General features: G+C 36.3%; 1 protein-coding gene across 2 annotated transcripts in view; it reads left to right on the top strand.

The window, feature by feature from the left end:
* Positions 1 to 7,499: 7,499 nt before the first annotated feature.
* Positions 7,500 to 19,628, top strand: part of polrmt (polymerase (RNA) mitochondrial (DNA directed)) — a 51,773-nt gene continuing 39,644 nt past the window's right edge. The window contains exons 1-5 of one of the 2 annotated variants that reach the window (XM_081385117.1): positions 7,500 to 7,737; positions 8,138 to 8,236; positions 9,019 to 9,848; positions 10,393 to 10,526; positions 17,955 to 18,141. In XM_081385117.1, coding sequence (XP_081241243.1) covers positions 7,599 to 7,737; positions 8,138 to 8,236; positions 9,019 to 9,848; positions 10,393 to 10,526; positions 17,955 to 18,141 — 1,389 coding nt within the window. In that variant the 5' untranslated portion in view covers positions 7,500 to 7,598. The remainder of the gene's footprint in view (positions 7,738 to 8,137; positions 8,237 to 9,018; positions 9,849 to 10,392; positions 10,527 to 17,954; positions 18,142 to 19,628) is intronic. The other variant, XR_014031584.1, reaches the window with a different exon arrangement.

Raw genomic sequence — 19,628 nt, 5'->3', positions numbered from 1 at the left:
TTGCCTACACCGTGTTGTCCTCTTTTTCAAATTTCCACCCTGTTGACTTCAATGGGGCATATTTTAAACCTGCTTTTACCCTCTTAACATCCTTGATTGTCGAGTTCACGCGCATATGTTTAGTTACCTATGATCACGCGCGTGAACTCGACAATCGACTACTTTGGACTTCAACCGAAAACAGGATGTAAACACAGGTATGAGCGCTGGCCGAACAAAGAGTACTCTTTGGGCCGAATTAACTTCAATTTAACGGATGGTGTGACGGATGGTGTAGCGGATGGTGTAGCAATATTGTTGTCCGGGTGGAAATCGGGAGAAATTCGGGAGAAAGGTCGGTCCAGGAGATTTTCGGGAGGGGCTTTGAAATTCGGGAGTCTCCCGGAAAAATCGGGAGGGTTGGCATGTGTGCCTCTACTAATGAATCTAACGTATCATCAGTGCTCGGATTAGCTTCCATGGTGCTCTCAAGTACGATTTGCAGTCTTTGAGGTAAACTAAACGCTATTGGCTATTTGAAAAGGGGGTGGAGCCATTCAATATGTCCCACCTCAGCTTCCTGTTTCAGTAGAAATTTCGTCAACGCATCATACAAAGCTGCACGTTCCAAGGCACTTCAGTGGGCCTTTAAAGAAAATTGTTCATCCTCAGATGTGGCGTATCATTTTGCATCTAAAATAAACTTGCCATCACATGTGATATACTGCATTGTCTGTGGAAGTTAATAATCAGGTAAATAACAGTTTAATCAAACTGAAGTTAAGGGTTTTGTAACTACTTTTTGAGCAGCAAGGATGAGGCCTCCCTCACCTGTAATGGCACTTGTATGTTAACAGTCCCAATGGACATTTAAGTCAGCTTCTGACCTAGTGAAAATCACTCTGGCATTTTATTAATGAACAGCTGGGAGCCTAAAAAAGCACAACATTTTCCGAAAGGACACCAAGTCAAATATTTACAAAATCCTTCTTTATCGCTGCTCAAGATGTTGTGTGCGCTACTTAAATGAGTGGCATTTGGCGGCACATTTGTCTAAACGAACCTCCGCTCTGAAGCACTGACATCCTTTTCAAAGCCTCCTGGTTTCAATGAAGTGTGCAGCCCAGGGGCAGAGGGTGAAAATGAGCTTAAAGTGTGTTTTACAGAGAAGAGTCAGTCACTTCACACTTTGTAGCTAGTTAACTAACAAGTCTGTGAAGCTCTAATCCTCAAACTTAGCCTGTAAAATCCTATGGAGACAGCAGTCTGCAGTCTTTTTCAGCTCCCCGCAGTCATTCCCGTCTGCTTGGGAATATCGGCCTTTGGGTTTCTTGCTAATGTACTTCAAAGCCTAGTCTTTTTTCTAGTCTCATACATCTTAGTCCTTCATCCCCAATTAAACCTAACTGAAGTGGACCCCTACCTTTAATTTCTCTCCTCCCCGTCAACCTTCATGCTCCTCGCAAAAATGGATGGCACAGAAAAGTACCCATCACTGTCATGCTGTGCACTTCAACAGCTGGCTACAGTCTGAGAAAAAGCAGTAAAAGTGGATGCAGCTTTAATTAGCGAAGCGTTCTAAGGCACTAATCACTATTACTGTTGCTCATACTTAAGGTTAGGGATCTGAACAAATATAGGCTAAGCATTAAACCTAAAACTCATCCTGCTCTAAAAAATGCTACAGAAAAGAATAATACCTAAAATCATGACTTATTCAGGAGAGTTCCAAGCCAATTTTTTACACAACGTAGCCAACATTTTGTAGCTAAAAATAAAGCACTTAACTTAAATAACTAATGTATTGTCCTTTCTTTTTGACTTGCTTGCTGTCTAATTTACAGATGTACCCTTCTATCAAGATACAGTATGAGCAATCTTGTGCCCCTCTATCACAATCAAAGACCCCGGAAGTCCATAATATCAGCCCCCGCTTCCTTGGAAATTGATGGTAATTAGGCTACATTCTTTTACGGGGAATTGTAAGATGTTGCACTTCGAAGTTCAAGAACAAAGTTCTGTCCACATATGAATGTCAGATGTGATGATAAACTTGTTCAGGCTAATGTGTGGATGATAGTACCTCTGCTAAATGCATGTCCACAACACAGTTATTTCACACAGAACACAGCAGCACAACTGCCATGATCTAAACCTTTTAGTAAATCAAACACAATGTACATTGTAGAATTGCTGGTGGAGCATTTTAGAGTTATTTATGAAAGATAATGTGACAATGAAGACTGGACTATTTGGCTTCTGAAAAGTCAGCTTTGCCATCACATAATAACCAATAATAGTGAAATACTATTTTAAAATACTACCATTTTTACTGTATATTTGATCAATAAATAAATTCAGCCTTGGTGAATATAAGACTTCTTTCTGAGAAATAAAAAGTTTGGGTTCAATAAGATTGTTTAAAGTAAGACAGAGACCAAAATTTGGGAGCTCGGCTTTTTCCACATCCGCTCAGCTTCCTAGCATCACAAAACAAGTAATAAAAACTCAGTGAGTGTTTTAGCGCAATTTTCTGACATCATGGGATCGCAACACTAAGAGATAGTAAATCTTTTCCTGGATTTTTTTTGTGCGTTCCCGAGATTAGACCTTCCTTAACATAATGCCGAAAACCCGAAGTCTCTAGGTGGTCTGGTTGAGGAGTAGATAGAAGTGCAAGATTGGTGCGCACAGACAGAACAGAAATCATGAGTTAACAATCGCAATTTTGTCCGGTGGAAAATTGCGCTAAAAAAAATCCAAACTATTAAAAAGTACTGCATACTATTCTTTTTTTCTTTTCTTTTTTTTTAAATGCCAAATAATTGACAGATTCTGAAAAACTGTGTATTTAATGTACCGGAAGACATATGTGAAAAAAAACATATGTGACTTAATCTTGATTGACATGACCTCACAGAAAAGGTAACTATCTCTAATTCCACACATCATTGGCCGTCAATAGGCCTCTGCTTAGCTCCCATGATGCCACGCTATGCCGGCTGCGCCCTGAGCTGAGAAAATCTGTGCGGCCATGTGGGATGTTCACTTGCGAAAGGAACCTAATCTTTCCCAGCAGGGCTCCCATCAACTCTGGAAGTGTATGAATGGAGATAATATCTCAGTAATGAGGCCTGTTTTGTACCATCAAAGTCCTCCAAAAGGGCCTGAAATCCGACCTCCCTCTTTGCGATGACGATCTCCCCCTAATAGCTCCCATTATTAATTGTTTTCGCTCTCCTGCTAACATACGGACTCTCTTCCAATCCCCCTCCATCACCCACCTCCACCCCCAATGCGAACTCAGTCTCCCTGTTTCGCTTCAAAGTACTTCAACTTACCATTTAACCAATGGTAAATGACTTACATTTTATCCACTAGTTACTAGTATTTTTTATGCCATTTTTTGTAACATATTCTGTGGACTACTCGTATGAAACTCCCAAAATATTAGCTTATTTTGTAATAATGCGATTGTGGTGAATCGCACAATGATTTATGTCTCATGTCGAGCACAGACTTCCTGCTAGATGCCTCCGATGAAGGTGGCCAAGATAACCAGAGTGCCACGCTGTGCGGTCGCTTGCATAAACATCCGTTTCTAATTCGGAATCTGTCCACTGCCGCCACAACTGAAGATCAATCTACAACAAGCCTATTTGCATTTCCTGCTTCGTGACCATTGTCCATTGTAGCCAAAATCAGTGATAAGTTAGCGGCCTATCTGATCAACAGCTCCTATTATTCGTCCTCTCTGGAAAGTTGACAGAGATCTGAGAGTGATAACATGGACTGTTACTTTTTAAAGTGAAAAGATTGTGTATGTGATTGGTGGACATTCATCCTTAGAGATAATCAAAAAGAGATGCGACTCACTGATGTGGGAGATGTTCTGTACCAAGTGTGCAAACTTCAAATTTGCCTTCAAGTTCCATGAGGATATTTTTATTTCAAATTTTTGTGCATACTGATTTATTAGTATTGACAGGTGTGGAGAGATTTTCCTAAATGTGTTGCATGAGGGTATGCTAACCTTCTCAGTGTGGTTGTAAAATACACCAAACGTTGGTATGTTTAGAGGACTAAAAAAGGACTCAATTCTGAGCAAGAATTTTCTATTTCCAGAATTTTTCATTGTCCTTCTTCCAGAAACCTCAACTCATACTTGCATGAAGAATTGGCTAATCAAGTGATAATTTTAAAAGGAGCTTCTTTTTCCAAAAAACAAAGAAACACATCCTTCACATAGGCTAGGTGTGCAAAAAAGTCTGAATATCAGAGTCCAAGAGAATGACAGCCTCATCCTAGCTGGAGTTATTATCAGGGTCTTGAATGGCTCTCTTTTCTCCTTTTGTTGACAGCCAGTCACCCAGTAATGACTATCACACCAGAGCTTGAAGCATCAAAAGGGCCTGTCAGAGAGGTGACCCTGTGAACCGTAGCAACAAACAACGTCTGATCTCCACCTACTAGCTATGCACAACTTGCTGGGTTACCATACTGTCAATATGTGTTTACTGACTTATTACAACATTTAAAAGTCAAATTAATAAAAAAAAAAAATCATTTAAAATGTAAAAGTCAAATTAAATTGTTAAAGTAAACAATAATAATACAGATTTTACACATACATAATACATACCGCTCAAAAGTTTGAGGTCTGTAAGATGAAACGTTTTTAAAAGCTACTGTTAAATATTAAAATAACTGTTTTCTATTTTAATATGTGATATTATATTATATGTGATGGCATAGCTGAATTTTCAGCATCATTCTTCAGTATCTGGGATTCCATCAATGCGTGAAGTGAATCTTTTCAAAGTAAAAAAAGAAGAAAAAAAGAAAGAAAAGTGAATTCCATCAAGTTGTTTGATCGGATAACTATTGGTATAACCTAACCAACAGTAAAACACCATCAGCAGAACCAGCCGATTAGTCACAAGGATTTGATGTTCGCTAAGTCAGAATTTATTCGGCAAATGCGTTTCCAATTCCCATTATTCGCATTAACTCTTTTTCCGCATAAGTCAAAACCACCTCAAGCGAGCGTAAAAACTTTTTAGCGAAATAAGGTTGTTGTTTTTTCTTCGAAATTTGGTGTTTCCATCACTCGTTTCTGATGTGATATGTCATGTAGGGTGATGGAAACATAGGCTAGTGTCACATGATCCTTCAGAAATCATACCCTGATTTGCTGCTAAGAAACATTTCTTATCTTTTTTTTTTTTTTTTTTACAATTGTCAAAAATCTTTACAGCCACTTTTGGTCAGTTAAATGCATCCTTGCTGAATAAAAGTATAGCCTATACATTTCTTAAAAGCTTACTAACCACAAACTTCTATAGGCCTATTACTGTAGATTTGTTACTCTCATCATGCAGTTTCATTTTTAATTTCACATTTTATTATACAGAAAGACGGCTCATAAAGTAGAAAAAGTCTTAAACGCCTCACACAAAGGTGAAACACCGAAAGACACACATTTGTGTAGCCGTACTTTGCGCGGGAAATGCCGAGGCTCGCGCAATGTGCCCTTGCTGGATCAAGTGATACTGTATGTATAATTTGTAAAAGTTCGCCATCTACTGTATGGCTTCTGACTAATACACACCTTTTGAATTCAGACAGTCCTTTGATAAGTAAATCATTTATTGTTTTAACACTTAAATAGGCTGTCAGTTGACAGTCACTGAGACTTCCCCATTGTTATATTGGAAAAAAAATTAAGACAGCTTACCGGTTTTGTACACAAGTGTTTTAGTAGTTGATTATAGCAGTAGCGTAGCCAGAAAAGAGACTCTGGGTGTGCATCTGAAAATCTGGGTGTGCCACATTTATTGTCAGATTACTGTGCAAAAGTATTAACCATAACCACATAACCATGCCCAACACAACCATAAAACTATATCAAATATAACTATACATCAGGATCGGCAATAACTCAGTCATAACATAGTGGCTGAAAAAAATCGCGGGGGGTGGGCGGGGGTCGGTATTTTTTGTTGGTTTCAGCTTGTTACCTCTTGGGGGGTCCGGGGGCATGCCCCCCCGGAAGAAAATTTTGTACATTTTAAAGATAAATTCATTAATCTGGTGCACTTTGAGTCTCCCGAATCTGCTGTTAAAAATAAATAATCCACCCGCCAACCTCCCGAACCTATATGATATTCTCTGATTTAGATATCTGCATCTGATCATCACATTTCAATTATTCAAATTCTCAGGGTTAAGCATGATAATATGATAAAATATCACACTGAAGGCTGATTTAAAAATACGATTTATTTAAAATAAGTTCTTCAGAATCTGATAAGAGTGTTTTCCAACAGTGATGTAATGAAACATTGACATTTAATTTTGATCAGAATAATTTTTTTTAGCTTTATAAAGGGCATTTCTTTCCCTAATTTTTACTCTCTATACTCTTTCCCTAGGCTACTCTCAGGGAACTGAGGTTACGTTAGTAACTGAGTAGGCTACATTATTTCTTATTTTATTTTTTTGATATTGAAAATTGTTTTAATCAGGGGTCCGGTTGGGCAAGTAGAATTCTCTTTCACTTGTCCTTTAAAAAAACACACACACGTCACGTGTCCCGGACACCAGCGTTATGGCACCATATTGGATTCTTATTTCTGTGCCCCTGAGTATGATCAGAGAATGTCTATGATTTAGAATGTTCAGTGACGTCACAGAACTGCCAGATTCAAACCTGATCCAAACTGCTTTCGCGCGTTGGCTGGCGCTGAGCCAGAGACGGTCGCGCTCAGCGCTTGTCATGTATCACAACTAATACGCAGTGTTTTCAACCACATAATGTTTATTTTATGTTTCAGACATTTAAATACACATAAGTAGGCTACTAGTAAAACAATACATTTGCAGTTTGTAAAATACACACTGATGTCTATGGAAGCGGCAAGCCACTTACTTTCATGTATTTTGGGAGAAACTGTGGAATTCAGGTGCTGTAAATCCGGCTGACAGGACTCTCTGAACTGCAGCGCTCATCTCGTTATAGATCAAGATAATTTATAAAGTTTTTTAAACGAAGAATCGGAATATCAGATAGTTGACATGGTAATAGCAAATACGTCTGTTAGTTATTGTGGCTGCGGTGTGTCACGTGACATCACGCCATGGAAACAAGGGAGTTAAAATATTTTTAACTTACGCGTGAAAGGGTTGATTTAAAAAAAAGTATATTCTAAATAAACAACAATAGCCCAAGTTTAGTAAAATATTTTTTTATTGAGACTATAAAAAATAATTCTGCATCCATTTTTAGGTGTGCCAGCTGCCACTGTGGGTGGCACCGGCACACCCTGGCACACCCGTGGCTACGCCACTGGATTATAGGAACTTCTCCTGTTTTCCACTTGCATTAAGAATAGTTCCTAAAGCTTAACCAAAATAAGTGATTATATATCAATGAAATATAACTTACACACGATGTACAGTAGCAGGTGTTTTATCCTACGTCAAAATAAAATTTAATCGATCTGCTCGTTACTCTCTGAGGTCTGGACTCGCTATATCGTCTATGAACTAGTCAGGTCTGAACAAAATGGCCGCCTTCTGCACGGGATAATGTGGTGTTTCAAAACTATCATGACAACATGTCACTTTTGAGACTGTGTGCCTATTCAGCGGGTTTATCTCGCAGTTTTGCGGTTGACAGGGCTGTACGATTTCTAAATGGCGATTATTGCCGCTTGTGTCTTAGAATACGGAGTAATGGAGAGAGACAAATTCAAGGTAATGAGAAAACTGTCTTATTGTCATGCTGTCATTTGTCTTGTCCTTCAAAGCACATTAAGTCAGTCATTTTACTAAACTGTAATTTCTTTAATATCAGGCGTATTTTACCTTTACGTTAAAATGTCCTCTGCGAAAAGTCAAGTTGTTTACATCTCAGATGCTCATTAGTATCTCAATGTCAAGGAGACTTCTAACAAAGTCTGTAATAGTTCATAAAATGGGGTGATTTTGCAACGCGGTGCACATTTTTGGTCTTAAATGTAATCTAGACTTACAGTAATATTTCAGTATGGAGTCTTTGTTGCATTAGGTTTTATGTTCTGCGTTCCAGCACCAAAAAGCAAACAGTAGAGTTTGTAAACTTTTTATTTCACTGTTTTTCTCTGTCATTTCTCAGACAAAACATGGGCTACAGTTTACCAAAGACACTATTCAGTCATCCCTAAGAAGGAAGATAGGAAGAAAAGATTCTGGGAACAGTCTCAGTTGTTGGATGGTATGGTATATTTCCCCTAATGGTTATATCTAATGTTTATCATTGATTTACAGCTGTTGAATTAGTTATACAGAACAATTTAATTTTATATGATTTATTTTATAGCAAATTGGCCGTGTATGATCTTTGGTAGGTATTTTAAATAAAATGTTTATTTAAATTTTAATTTCAAGACAGTTTTATTTGTATAGCTCTTTTCACAGTACTCATTGTTTCAGAACAGCTTTACATAAAATCATGAAGTTAATGTTTCTAATATCTTAATATCACCATGTCTTATAGTTGCATTTATCAGATTAGAGCTGTTCGACAATATAGATTACATTTTGTAATTTAGTCATTTATAAACAATTACTCAGCAGTGATATGCTATATAGTATACATTGCTTTGCGTGAGTTTAATATACATTATGTATGTGGTTAAAGTTGGATGTACTGTATATCCTACTTCAATTATATCACTGGGTGATAATATAGTTTACATTTTGTGACATATATAATATGTATTGCTTGTATGTGAGTGTACTGTATGTGTATATATAGAACTGTGCGGTTAAATAGTTTACAATGTTTTATTATATAAAAAATCAAGCAGTTGAGATCAACATAAAATATTAAAACTAAAATGTATTACTAAATATACAATAATAGTTGTTAATTGTTACAATATTTACAATAAACCTTCATGGGAAAATATTGAAGCTCCAATACAAGCATTTTTATATATAAGATTCATAATACTCATCATGTGCATTTCATTTTTCTCTCCTTCTTTTCCACAGTTCTGGAGGCCAGAATCCAACAGCTCCAATCTGACGTCGTTGTAGACGTCAAACATTCGAAGGTGCAAATCATCAAAATGCAGCAGAGACTAAAGAAAACAGCTCCTGGGAATAGCCAAAAGAACTTGCCAGGAGAAAAAGCAGAAATGCTTAAAAGTGGGCCAGCTGCTAAAAAGGGTGTAACTGAAGGTTTCAAAACTCACGCGAGTCGCTGGATGGAGAAACTCGTGCGTGAAAAGTGGATTAAACCCAAAAACCAAACTTCACCTAAAATGCACGACAAGCCAGTTCCGGGTAAAAGCAGCAAAGGGAGTTCGATGGTTCCTGGGACATCTTCAAAGACAATCACGACGGGCAAGAGAAGTATGACGAAAACTAAAGTAGAAGCCACTACGTCGTCTACCGCGACATCCTCCAAAGGCAAAGAAAACGCTTTGCAAAAAAAGGCTAAACGGAAGAAGGTTTTGAGAACCCCAGAAAGTTTAGCCGTCAGGTTTCCAGGATTGCAAAAGGTCTCCAGCAGTGACGTTTCTGCGACGTCTGCTGAAGAGAAACCAGCAGTGGTTACAGGTAATGAATTGGTTATGGAAGAGGAGCTGGATGTAGACCAGCAGAGCTTGACTTCTCCTGGAAGGCTTCTGGAGGATAAGGAAGGAAACCGCTATGGGGATCCTCAGCTCAGAATTCGCTGTTACTTGGAGGCGTGCGTGTTCGTTGACGACGTGGCTCGAGCTCAGAACTATTTACTATGTCATCACCGTCAGTTATCCAAACGCACGCATCTGTCGATCAGCACCTACAACATCATAATGAGGATGTGGGCCAAAAAAGTATGTATGCACATTTGCATCTCTCTTTCTACACCATATTAACTTTTTTTTTTAAATTTAAAAATATAGTGAAAATAGTCATATTGAGAAATGTAAGAAATTTATGAATAATTTTTTTAAATCTTACTGATCCCAAACTTTTGAGTGGTACTTTTTCATTGTGTGTTTTATATATATATATATATATATATATATATATATATATATATATATTGCTTGTCGTTTCCCCTTATTTTAAATTTATATAATTTTCCATGTTCATTTTTTTTAAATAAATGTTCAATATTTAGCTGATTCTTTTTTCTTTAGCCTTAATAATTTTCCACAGCATTTAAAAAAAATAGCCTATATTTTATTATTTTTCAGAATTTTAAGTATTTTGCTGTTTTTTCCCTTTGGTCTTTACATTAAAAAAAAATATATATATATATATTTTCAGTATTTTGTGTGTTCCTTTTCCTTCAGTCTTAAATTTTTATGATTTTCCATTTAATTTTTTTAAAAAACTTTATTTTAAGTAATTTTTTTTAACTGTGCTTTGCAGGGTTCCATCAATCACATTCGTCGCTTGTTTGTTCTGATTGAAGAAGCAGGCCTGAAACCCAATGTCACGTCTTACTGTGCTGCTCTGGAGTGCATGGGCCGCATGCCTGCGTGTGAAAAATGGATCATTACCAGGTAACCACTTCCCAAAAGCTGAACTACAGTATATTCCAATCACACCTATGTATAGGTGGATCTGACAGATGGTGCATTGCCAGTTTATCATCACACGAGTACTATCTCAAGAAAGCATGATATGGTGGTAATATTGTACTCCAAAATCAGATGGAAAAAAAAGATATGATAAGCAATGCAGAAAATTCATAATGGTAGTGTGGTACTAAAACTCGCTTCATAGTCTATGCAATTTTTCCAATATGTAATTCAAGTTTTTATATAATTTAGGATTAAATATGACCCGGAAAGTATTTTTTAAGGAACATTTAGAAAGTATAACATAATCATGTCAAAACATTAAGTAATAATATAAGTTCCACAATGTTGAATTGATTGACAGTTCCAGACTGTGTCTCTAGATGTCAGTGTTGCAGTGTGCAATAAGTCATGGATAACAAAGACTCCCTCATTCTCTTTAGATTCCCTATACGAATCCAAATTAAATTGATAAACATGCAAATTCGTAATGGCGCTCATATATATGCTTTTTTTTGTGTGTGTGTGAATACATCATCCATGAGTTGATTCATTCATCCATGGTACTATAGGATTATTCTGAGCCTGCCTTGTCTAGGTCCAAAAATAGAAATTCAAATTGTGGTCATTCATCTAAAGAGCATTAACTCAGTGGACCGCCATTTTCTCTCTGGTCATCTATTTGTTTTGTGTGCTGCTCATCTCCTGGCAGAAGGATTTAGCAGAACATCTTCTCTTTTGCATTTATATGGGGAGCTCCTTGACAGAATGAGGCCAAATCAAAAACTGTTGTTTTGGCCTTCCCCCCTCTATATTGTATGTTATCATCACATATATTAAAATAGGTTTATTAATTAGGGCTGTCAATTTTGAATGTAGTATAATGTTGACCTAAACATTTATTTAGATTATTTAGCATTAAATATTCAATGCTAGTCAACCACAATTTCATACCAAATGTCTTTGAAATGTTGTCGATGTTTGCTTTTCTCAGAAAATATTGATAGAAATGCAGTTAATTGTGAATTTCATTCATTAATCGGTAATTAATGCGATTAGAAAGTCATTCTAGATCTGTGCGATTAATCGTTAAAAGATCGCGATCTCGATTTAAACAACCACGCGATCTGATTCCTAAATAACAACGATTCGCCTGTATCTATTAAAACATTGACTAAATCACACTGGAACATTCAAATTTGCAATTTGCGCTGCCGCTGATCCAGAGAGAGCAATTGTCATGTATAGGTTTGAAACAGCTTTACTAACCGTTTTTCAACCACACAGTTTCGTTATTTCTATGTAACAAATATTCAAATTATCATAGAAGTACTGGGATAAAACTTTATAGTCCGGATACAAACACTGATGTCTACGGAAGTGATCAAAATAGTCAAATCACCTTTTGAAAGTAACTTGGCACTTCAAATAACGATTGTATCGATTACATGATTACACCAGTAGGTGGCGACAAGTGACTTAAAAAATGCATAACGTTGAATCATTCATTCAAAAGATTCGTTCAAAAATGCTGATTCGTCCAGTGATGAAACAAGTGAAGTATTTATGAGTCATTGAATCATTCATTCAAACTGTTTTTTTTTTTGTTTGTTTTTTTATAATTCATTCAGATTAATTAAACATTTGTAATAGACTGTAGGAATTAACATTTGTCAGACCCTCCAGTAAATGACATGTTATTTTGTTTAGTTGTCTGTTCAGAATCATGGGAGCGTGATTCTCAGTTTATCCAGAATTGTGCAGCTCTACATTCTTCTATGGAACACAAATTAAGATATTTAAAAAAAATGCCTCGTAAGTGTTTCAAAATGTCTCAGATATTGCTTTGGACCCTATTGACTTTCCTTGTATGGACAAAAACAGTTTTCAAAATATTAGTGTAGTGTATATTTAGATTTATCTGTGAAATAATCACTTTAAGCCTCATGTTTGAGCTCATCTGCTGAACGTCTTAAAACGATCAGATTCACGTTGGTTCAAAATCCACCAGACAGTTTTTCCCTTTGCGCTCCATCTTTTGCAGCTTGTGTTACCACACTGTAACCGGTTTTGAGTTATCCAGTTGATTGTATTAGGCTTCTGTGCGTCTGCGTATCTCCGCATTTATAAGTGCTAACGGTGACTGCTGAGGCAATATGGTGCCGCCCAGTGACTGAACAGAAGGACAGGTGCAGGGTGGCTTGTGGCAGCTGTCTGGGTGATCGATCACAGTGAGCTTATGGTAAACACAGTTGTGCAGTGGAAATCTTCTTTCTACAAACCCCAGTGGAGCCTATTTTTTATCCATCTGTCTCTCTTTGTTCTCCTCGCCACAGTTTCAATTTGTCTTTCAGCCCTCATGTGGCAGGGTTGTTGCATCCTTTCCTGCAATCCAAACTTGCCGACCTATTTACTCATGAATGTGGTTTTCTTTCAAGTCACGATCCTTAGGATCAACCATTCACACTGTCTTTTTGCGTGCAATGACACTGTAGTCAAAATCAGGTGATGCAAGCGCCATCGTGAAGTCAAGAGCTGTCAGTGTGGATGGAAAACTCAAAATTTTGACTTCTTGACCTCAAAAGGTGCATGAGAAGATACATGCGAGAGGCATTTTATGGATTCACATATGCGTCCAAAGTCGCTGACTCGGTCACTATACAGTGAGTGTCACTTAGTTCGCTGTACGAAAGAGGAATTGGCAAAAAAAAAAAAGAAGAAAATTTGGATGTAGTGCCACACAATATTGTGCACTTCATATGATGTTATAATTTAAAAGTTCTTGCCGAATCACACAAAAAAATTGTCTGTTCACACTGAGAGCATTTAAATCTGAATTCGCACCACATATGGATATGTTTGGATTTGGTTTTTAAACATTCAACTTGTGGCTTGAAATTATTTAAACATTATGGCTTATAACCGATAAATGGATGTTAAAATTTTATACAATTCTGTCTAAATAATTGAAAAACAAAATGGTAAAAACTGAAGTTATTAGTTTTAAATGCTACAAGTGAATTAAGGCATAATATTATAATGTAATATTATAATATATATATATATATATATATATATATATATATATATATATATATATATATATATATATATATATATATATATATATACTATATATAATGTACCAGTGTTGTTAACTAAGACTAAAACTTTTAAAAATTCTTTAATTGAAAAAAGGCTGAAATAAAACGAAAAATGAAAAGTTTAAGTTGAAATATTCAAATTTCTAAAACTGAAATACAAATATACAGTATGTACGCTAAAAACAATAATCAATTAATCAATCAATTATAATTTATAATAAAATTATAAAAAATACTAAAACTAATGACAAAATCACATAAATTACAAAACCTTCAGAATTCAGAATATTAATAAATACTATAATAATACTAAAATAATACTGTAATTTATAGAATGAAAATTGCTTATTCATTTTGAGAATTGCTAAAGATTACATTTAACAGTATTATTAGTATTTTTAAAGATTAACTTTATTTATGTGTGTGTATGTGTATATGTGTTTGTCAACCAATTAAATGGGACTGATATTTTGTGCACTTTTCAATAAAAAAAAAATAAAAATAACCCATTAACACACATTAGGAGCAGTGAGTAGTGAACAAACACACTGCAACCGTGGACACACACCCCCGGAGCAGTGGACAGCCATTCCCTGCGGCGCCAAGGGAGCGATTGGGGGTTGGGTCCCTTGCTCAAGGGCACCTCAGTCATTTCCTGCCGGTATTAAGAAAGAATCGAACCCATGACCTTTGAGTTACAAGTCCAACTCTCTAACCATTAGGCCACAACTTGTGTATGCCGCCTGCTCTAAAGTCGACTCTGCTTAGTGCTGCTCGCCAGCTTTGCAAAGGCATTCGTTTGGCTAATGAAACGAAAGCGGCACTTTGAATTCTCCACAAAAATACAAAAGTAAAGTCAACTCTCATCCACCTCTATACTTATCAGCTTCCTTTGTCCTCTGCAGGAGATCAGGCGTTTAAAAGAATGCTTCAGAATTACCGTGACAGAGTTATCCGCCTCTCCTAATTGCATTTGCATCAGCTGAGGGTTTAACATTTACTAGAGTATTGAATGCAACCCTCAGGAGGTAATGATGCGATTGTTGCTCTGTCACGCACAATATGGAAAGGGTAAAGGAATGTCTTTCTCAAGGCCTCACGCGCCCTCGACGGCTTCATCTGTTTGCTGTGCGCCCACTAGAGGGCACTGATGACTCATCGTCGGTGTGTTTCACTCCCAAAGGAGCCTGTTGCTTTGGAAACTGCCTCTGCTTTCTCAAGCGAACCTTAGGAATAACCCGGTCTGTCCTGAAGCCTCATGGTAATGAAAAATACCTCAGCCGGATGCTGACCTTACCGAATAAATGTGATTAAACAACTAGTTTACAACTAGTACCACAGCTCTGTTGAATTCTTGGAAAACTTAGAAAGTCAGGCCATCCTTAAAAATATTTTGGTTTGCAGTAACAGCAAAAAAAAAGAAAAAAAGGGTCGGTAGGTCGGTCTATATTTTTTTATATATATAAAAAATAATATAAAAAAGTATATATTTTTTCATTTTTAAAAAAAAAATCAGGGTCGGTGGGGGGGGGGGGGGACATTTTTCACCTATGTCTAAGGGCTGTTTACACCAAGCCACTTCATGCGTTTTCTCAGATCGGATTGCAATCTGATTTATCAAAACGATTCCATTTACACCTGGTTACATAGGCTAAATGTGTGTTGTTTTTTTGCGGATATAAATCCGATCTTCAATTACCGCTATATGTAGATTTAATGGAGTGCACGTCACCGAAAGCAACAGTTATGACTACATTATTTTATTTATCATCAGCTAAAATTTCTGAATCAAAGCCCGCAATAAGAGAAAGCGGAAACAGCCCTGGTAAGATCATTTCGTTTCTTTACATTTAATGATGATGATTGTGTGTTAAGCGTCAGCGACTTACTTTCACTTTGATTTGCGATAGTTTGCACGTTGATGCTCAGCTTCTCATCTGCGGCGATGCGTGTTGCAGTAGCGTCGTCGTCATATCTGACTAAAACATGACATATAGCCTATAACATGCTCTCGCATGTTTATTTTTAATAAACCATATTCAACAACATATAAAAATGAAATAATCTTTAGAGTAAAGCCGCAGCCATCATTACCAAGCGCGAACCATTGACAGTGAATGAAACGAAGCAAACTTAGCTTGCAGGCAGTAGTGTGACATGCGTTTACGGTTAACCAATGGTGTAAACATAATCATAGATGACGCGCCACGGGTTTTTATTTAAAAGAAAGAACGTAGCTTATGTTTGTATGTAGGTCTAGGCAATTTATATTCACAATACTTAATAACTAATATTATTTTATTGCAGTTGTATTAGTTGTTTGAAGAGTTAAAAAAAATCGGTCGGTCTAAACGCAAGTTTACAACCGGCAAGTCGGTCGGACTGAAAGGGGAAAAAAAAATAATAATTGGGTCGGTACTAAATTGACAGGGTCGGTCGGGTTACGGCAAACAAGAATATTTTTAAGGATGGCCTCGAGTAAGTAGTTCCTGGTTTGTTGAAGGCATTACAGTTCTGTATAATGTGCATTTTGTACTAGTTACAGCAGCTTTTGCTGTTAATTAATTGTAAGCAGTGGAATGAAGGTCAGATAGTTATCCACCAAACAATGACTAGTTGTTTTCAATAGCTGGAGATTTTAAGGTAAATTGAGAGTTTTACAGTGCTGTGAACATGCTGTGCTTAGTTAGCGCAGTAAACTTGCTCTAAAAAGTTAAAACGCTGCTGCTACAGCCATTAACTCTCCTCTAGTGTAATAGATTCACCGCATGAAACAATAGATCTCAAGACGTTTACTGACGACTTTAAATAGCCTGCTGTGATTTGACTTTTAGTTCTTGGATTTAGTTTAAATCATTCTGTTCATACCTGAAATTGAATAGCTTTGGCCATGTATTAATGTGTTACATTTCGAAGATGTCTCGTTTGTTAAAGGGATAGTTCACCCAAAAATGAAAATTGTCATCATTTACTCACCCTCATGTTTTTTTCCCAAACCTGTATGAGTTTCTTTCTTCTGTTGAACACAAAAGAAGATATTTTAAAGAACGTTGGAAACCAGACTGTTCACGGCACCCATTGACTTCCATAGTATTGTTTTCCTTCTATAGAAGTCAGTGGGTGCCATGAGAGCCTCAATTATATATTTTTTAATACATTTTAATAATTGTATGTTTATTCATATAGTTTAATTTTTCACAACTAACTAGTTTAGACAACTCAACGACTAATCAATTTTGAAAATATGTACTCTACTGTTTGAGTTTTAAATATTTGTTTTAATGTTTTTGAAAGAAATCTCTAATGCTGATCAAGCCTGCGTTTATCTGAACAAAAATACAGTAAAACAGTAATATTGTGAAATAACATTACAGTTTAAAACAACTGTTTTCAATGCTAATATATTTTAAAATTGTAATTTTATGTCTGCAGTCAGTGTCACATGATCCTTCAGAAATCATTTGAATATGCGGATTTGCTGCTCAAGCAACATTTCTCATTATTACCAATGCTGAAAACAGTTATTCCAGTATTCTTTGATCAATAAGAACAGCATTTTTGTTTAAATAGTCCTTGAAAAATAAAAAGTATTCATTTCTTTTAAAAAAAATCTTAAAAAAATTTGTTGACCACATTACACTTCCATATCACTTCACCACATGTTTTCCAGACTAGTAATGGACTGTTTTGGGCAAGATTTCTAATCAGTGGTGTATAAATAGTGTAATTAATTAACTTTGGTAATAATTGCTTTGCATAATGACTGCACAGTGACATTAAGCGAGTATTAAATATTCCTTGCCTATTTTCTCTGGCACAGACTCTCATTCTCATGCTTTGATTAGTATTCTGTCCACGACAGGAACATAGCTTTACATCAACAGTGAGCAGTCCAGCTGCGTGGAGCTCTGACTTTATTCACACTTTTTCTGTTCGAATAAACACGGCCTTGTAATTCTTGGGACATATGGCAGTGGCCTATCTAACACCCATTACTAGAGGGAGCAGAACGTTCTGTTCGAAGGCACTCCGTGTCAATGCAAATATTTGACATTCCGCTCCGACACCCCGCCAGTCCCGGCGCTATGAGCACAGGTGCTGCGGCCGTGGAAGTTTTCTCATTATAAGGCCTTTCCACCTTTGGATTATCAAAGTTATTTCTTTCAAGGTGTATTTTTGAGAGCAAATGGCTTCATCTGTGAGATAAATTCACAGTTGAAATTAACAAGACTTGAGATTTCAGGTTCAGAAAAAATTCAGGTTCAAATTCTTTTTATTGTATTCATCTCTCTTCTGGTCCACACAGGTGCCTGCAGCAGATGGAGGTGGACGGCATGTCCGTGGATGATGTGTTCAGCCAGTGTGTGTTCAAGAAGGATGAGAGAGAAATGGTCCTGAGGGCCGTCCAATTGGTGCAACCCGAATACCAACCTCTTGTGTCCAAAGATCAACCTGTCTGTTCCCTGTCATTGGTGAAACAATTTTATGCTGAGGTACTGGTTTATTCTTTATCTATGGTTGTATTCTGATATTTTATTTTGAAAGAAAGCTCTTTATGCTCACCAAGGCTGCATTTATTTGATCAAAATATGGTAAAATAAATGTAATTTATTCCTGTGATCAAAACTGAATTTTCAGCATCATTACTCCAGTCTTCAGTGTCACATGATCCTTCAGAAATCATTCTAATATCCTGATTTTCTACTTAAGAAACATCAATGTTGAAAACAGTTCAGAAAGTTCATAATTTATTTGAAATGTTTTAACATTATAAATCTTTAAAGTCTTTACTGTCACTTTTGATCAATTTAATGTCTCCTTGCTGAACAAAAAGTATAATAATTTTGGAGGCTTTTCTCGGTTATGTTAGAGTTTGTCATATACAGATACAAGCATTTGTGTTAAACCTTCCTCGTGCATTCTTAGTGAACTGGTTGTAAAACAGGTTAATTGCACTGTTAAAATGAAGTTGGAGTGGAGGCTGGTACCATAAAACAGCTGGTGCTTTTCATAAGACTATATACCTGTCAGCGTTAAAAGACCTGCCTGAACTTGTCTTGTGTGTCAAAATGACGAGTTTCACTACTGTGTCAGCTGTCATCTGCTATATAATTCCTTCGAACAGAGGTGCCCGAGCTATTTTTGGGCGAACTTGAGGGTGTCTTTGGGCCAGTCTGCCTCTTAACCAATTCCCAGGCATCCCCCTTTTTCCCCAACTGATTTATTATCGCAGGTGCATATAAGCCCATTTGTAACCCACACTTCGGCGCACAACACCTTCAATGGAAACTTTCCTGGAAAGTATAGAACTGGGTCATGTGAAGGTCTAAGATAAAAATGCTGAAACTACCAACTTTTCAGAGATACCCAACAGGCTAAAAATACATTCAGATATGTTGCTTGAGTTTTTTTTTTTGTCATTTTTTTTTCTTCTTTTTGTTTTTGTTTGTTTAGTTTTTAAAGCCATTTATGATTGTTGTCATGAAAAATACAAAACAATCTTATATAAGCTTTCTTGTGTAAATTATAATAGAATTTTATATTGTACTATAATTTAGATTTCTATACTAATTATTTCAATTAATGTAAAAATAGTCCAGCTAGCCAGTAAATGGGACCGAAGCGTACTTTGGCCTACTTTTGGCAAGTTAAGATGGTGCAGGATTTATGTAATGTTTGTTTTATTTTGTTTTGCTTTGATTTTTGTTCATTGCTTTTCGTTTTTTTACTTGTTTTATTAAATTTTTTCCCCCAAAGCCATTAATGATTGTTGTCATGAAAAATACAAAACAATCTAACCTGCAGCTTTCTTGTGTAATGTTTGTTTTGTTTTGCTTTGTTTTTTGTTAATTGTTTTTTTTTTACTTGTTTTTTTATTTATTTTATTTTATTTATTTTTCCCAAAGCCATTTATTATTGTCATCACGAAAAGTACAAAATAATCTAACAGACGTTTTCTTGTAATGCTTGTTTTGTTTTG

Source organism: Scardinius erythrophthalmus (assembly GCF_964197995.2).
Source record: "Scardinius erythrophthalmus genome assembly, chromosome: 14".
NCBI classification, from domain to species: domain Eukaryota; kingdom Metazoa; phylum Chordata; class Actinopteri; order Cypriniformes; family Leuciscidae; genus Scardinius; species Scardinius erythrophthalmus.
This window is presented reverse-complemented; position numbering and strand designations above follow the sequence as displayed.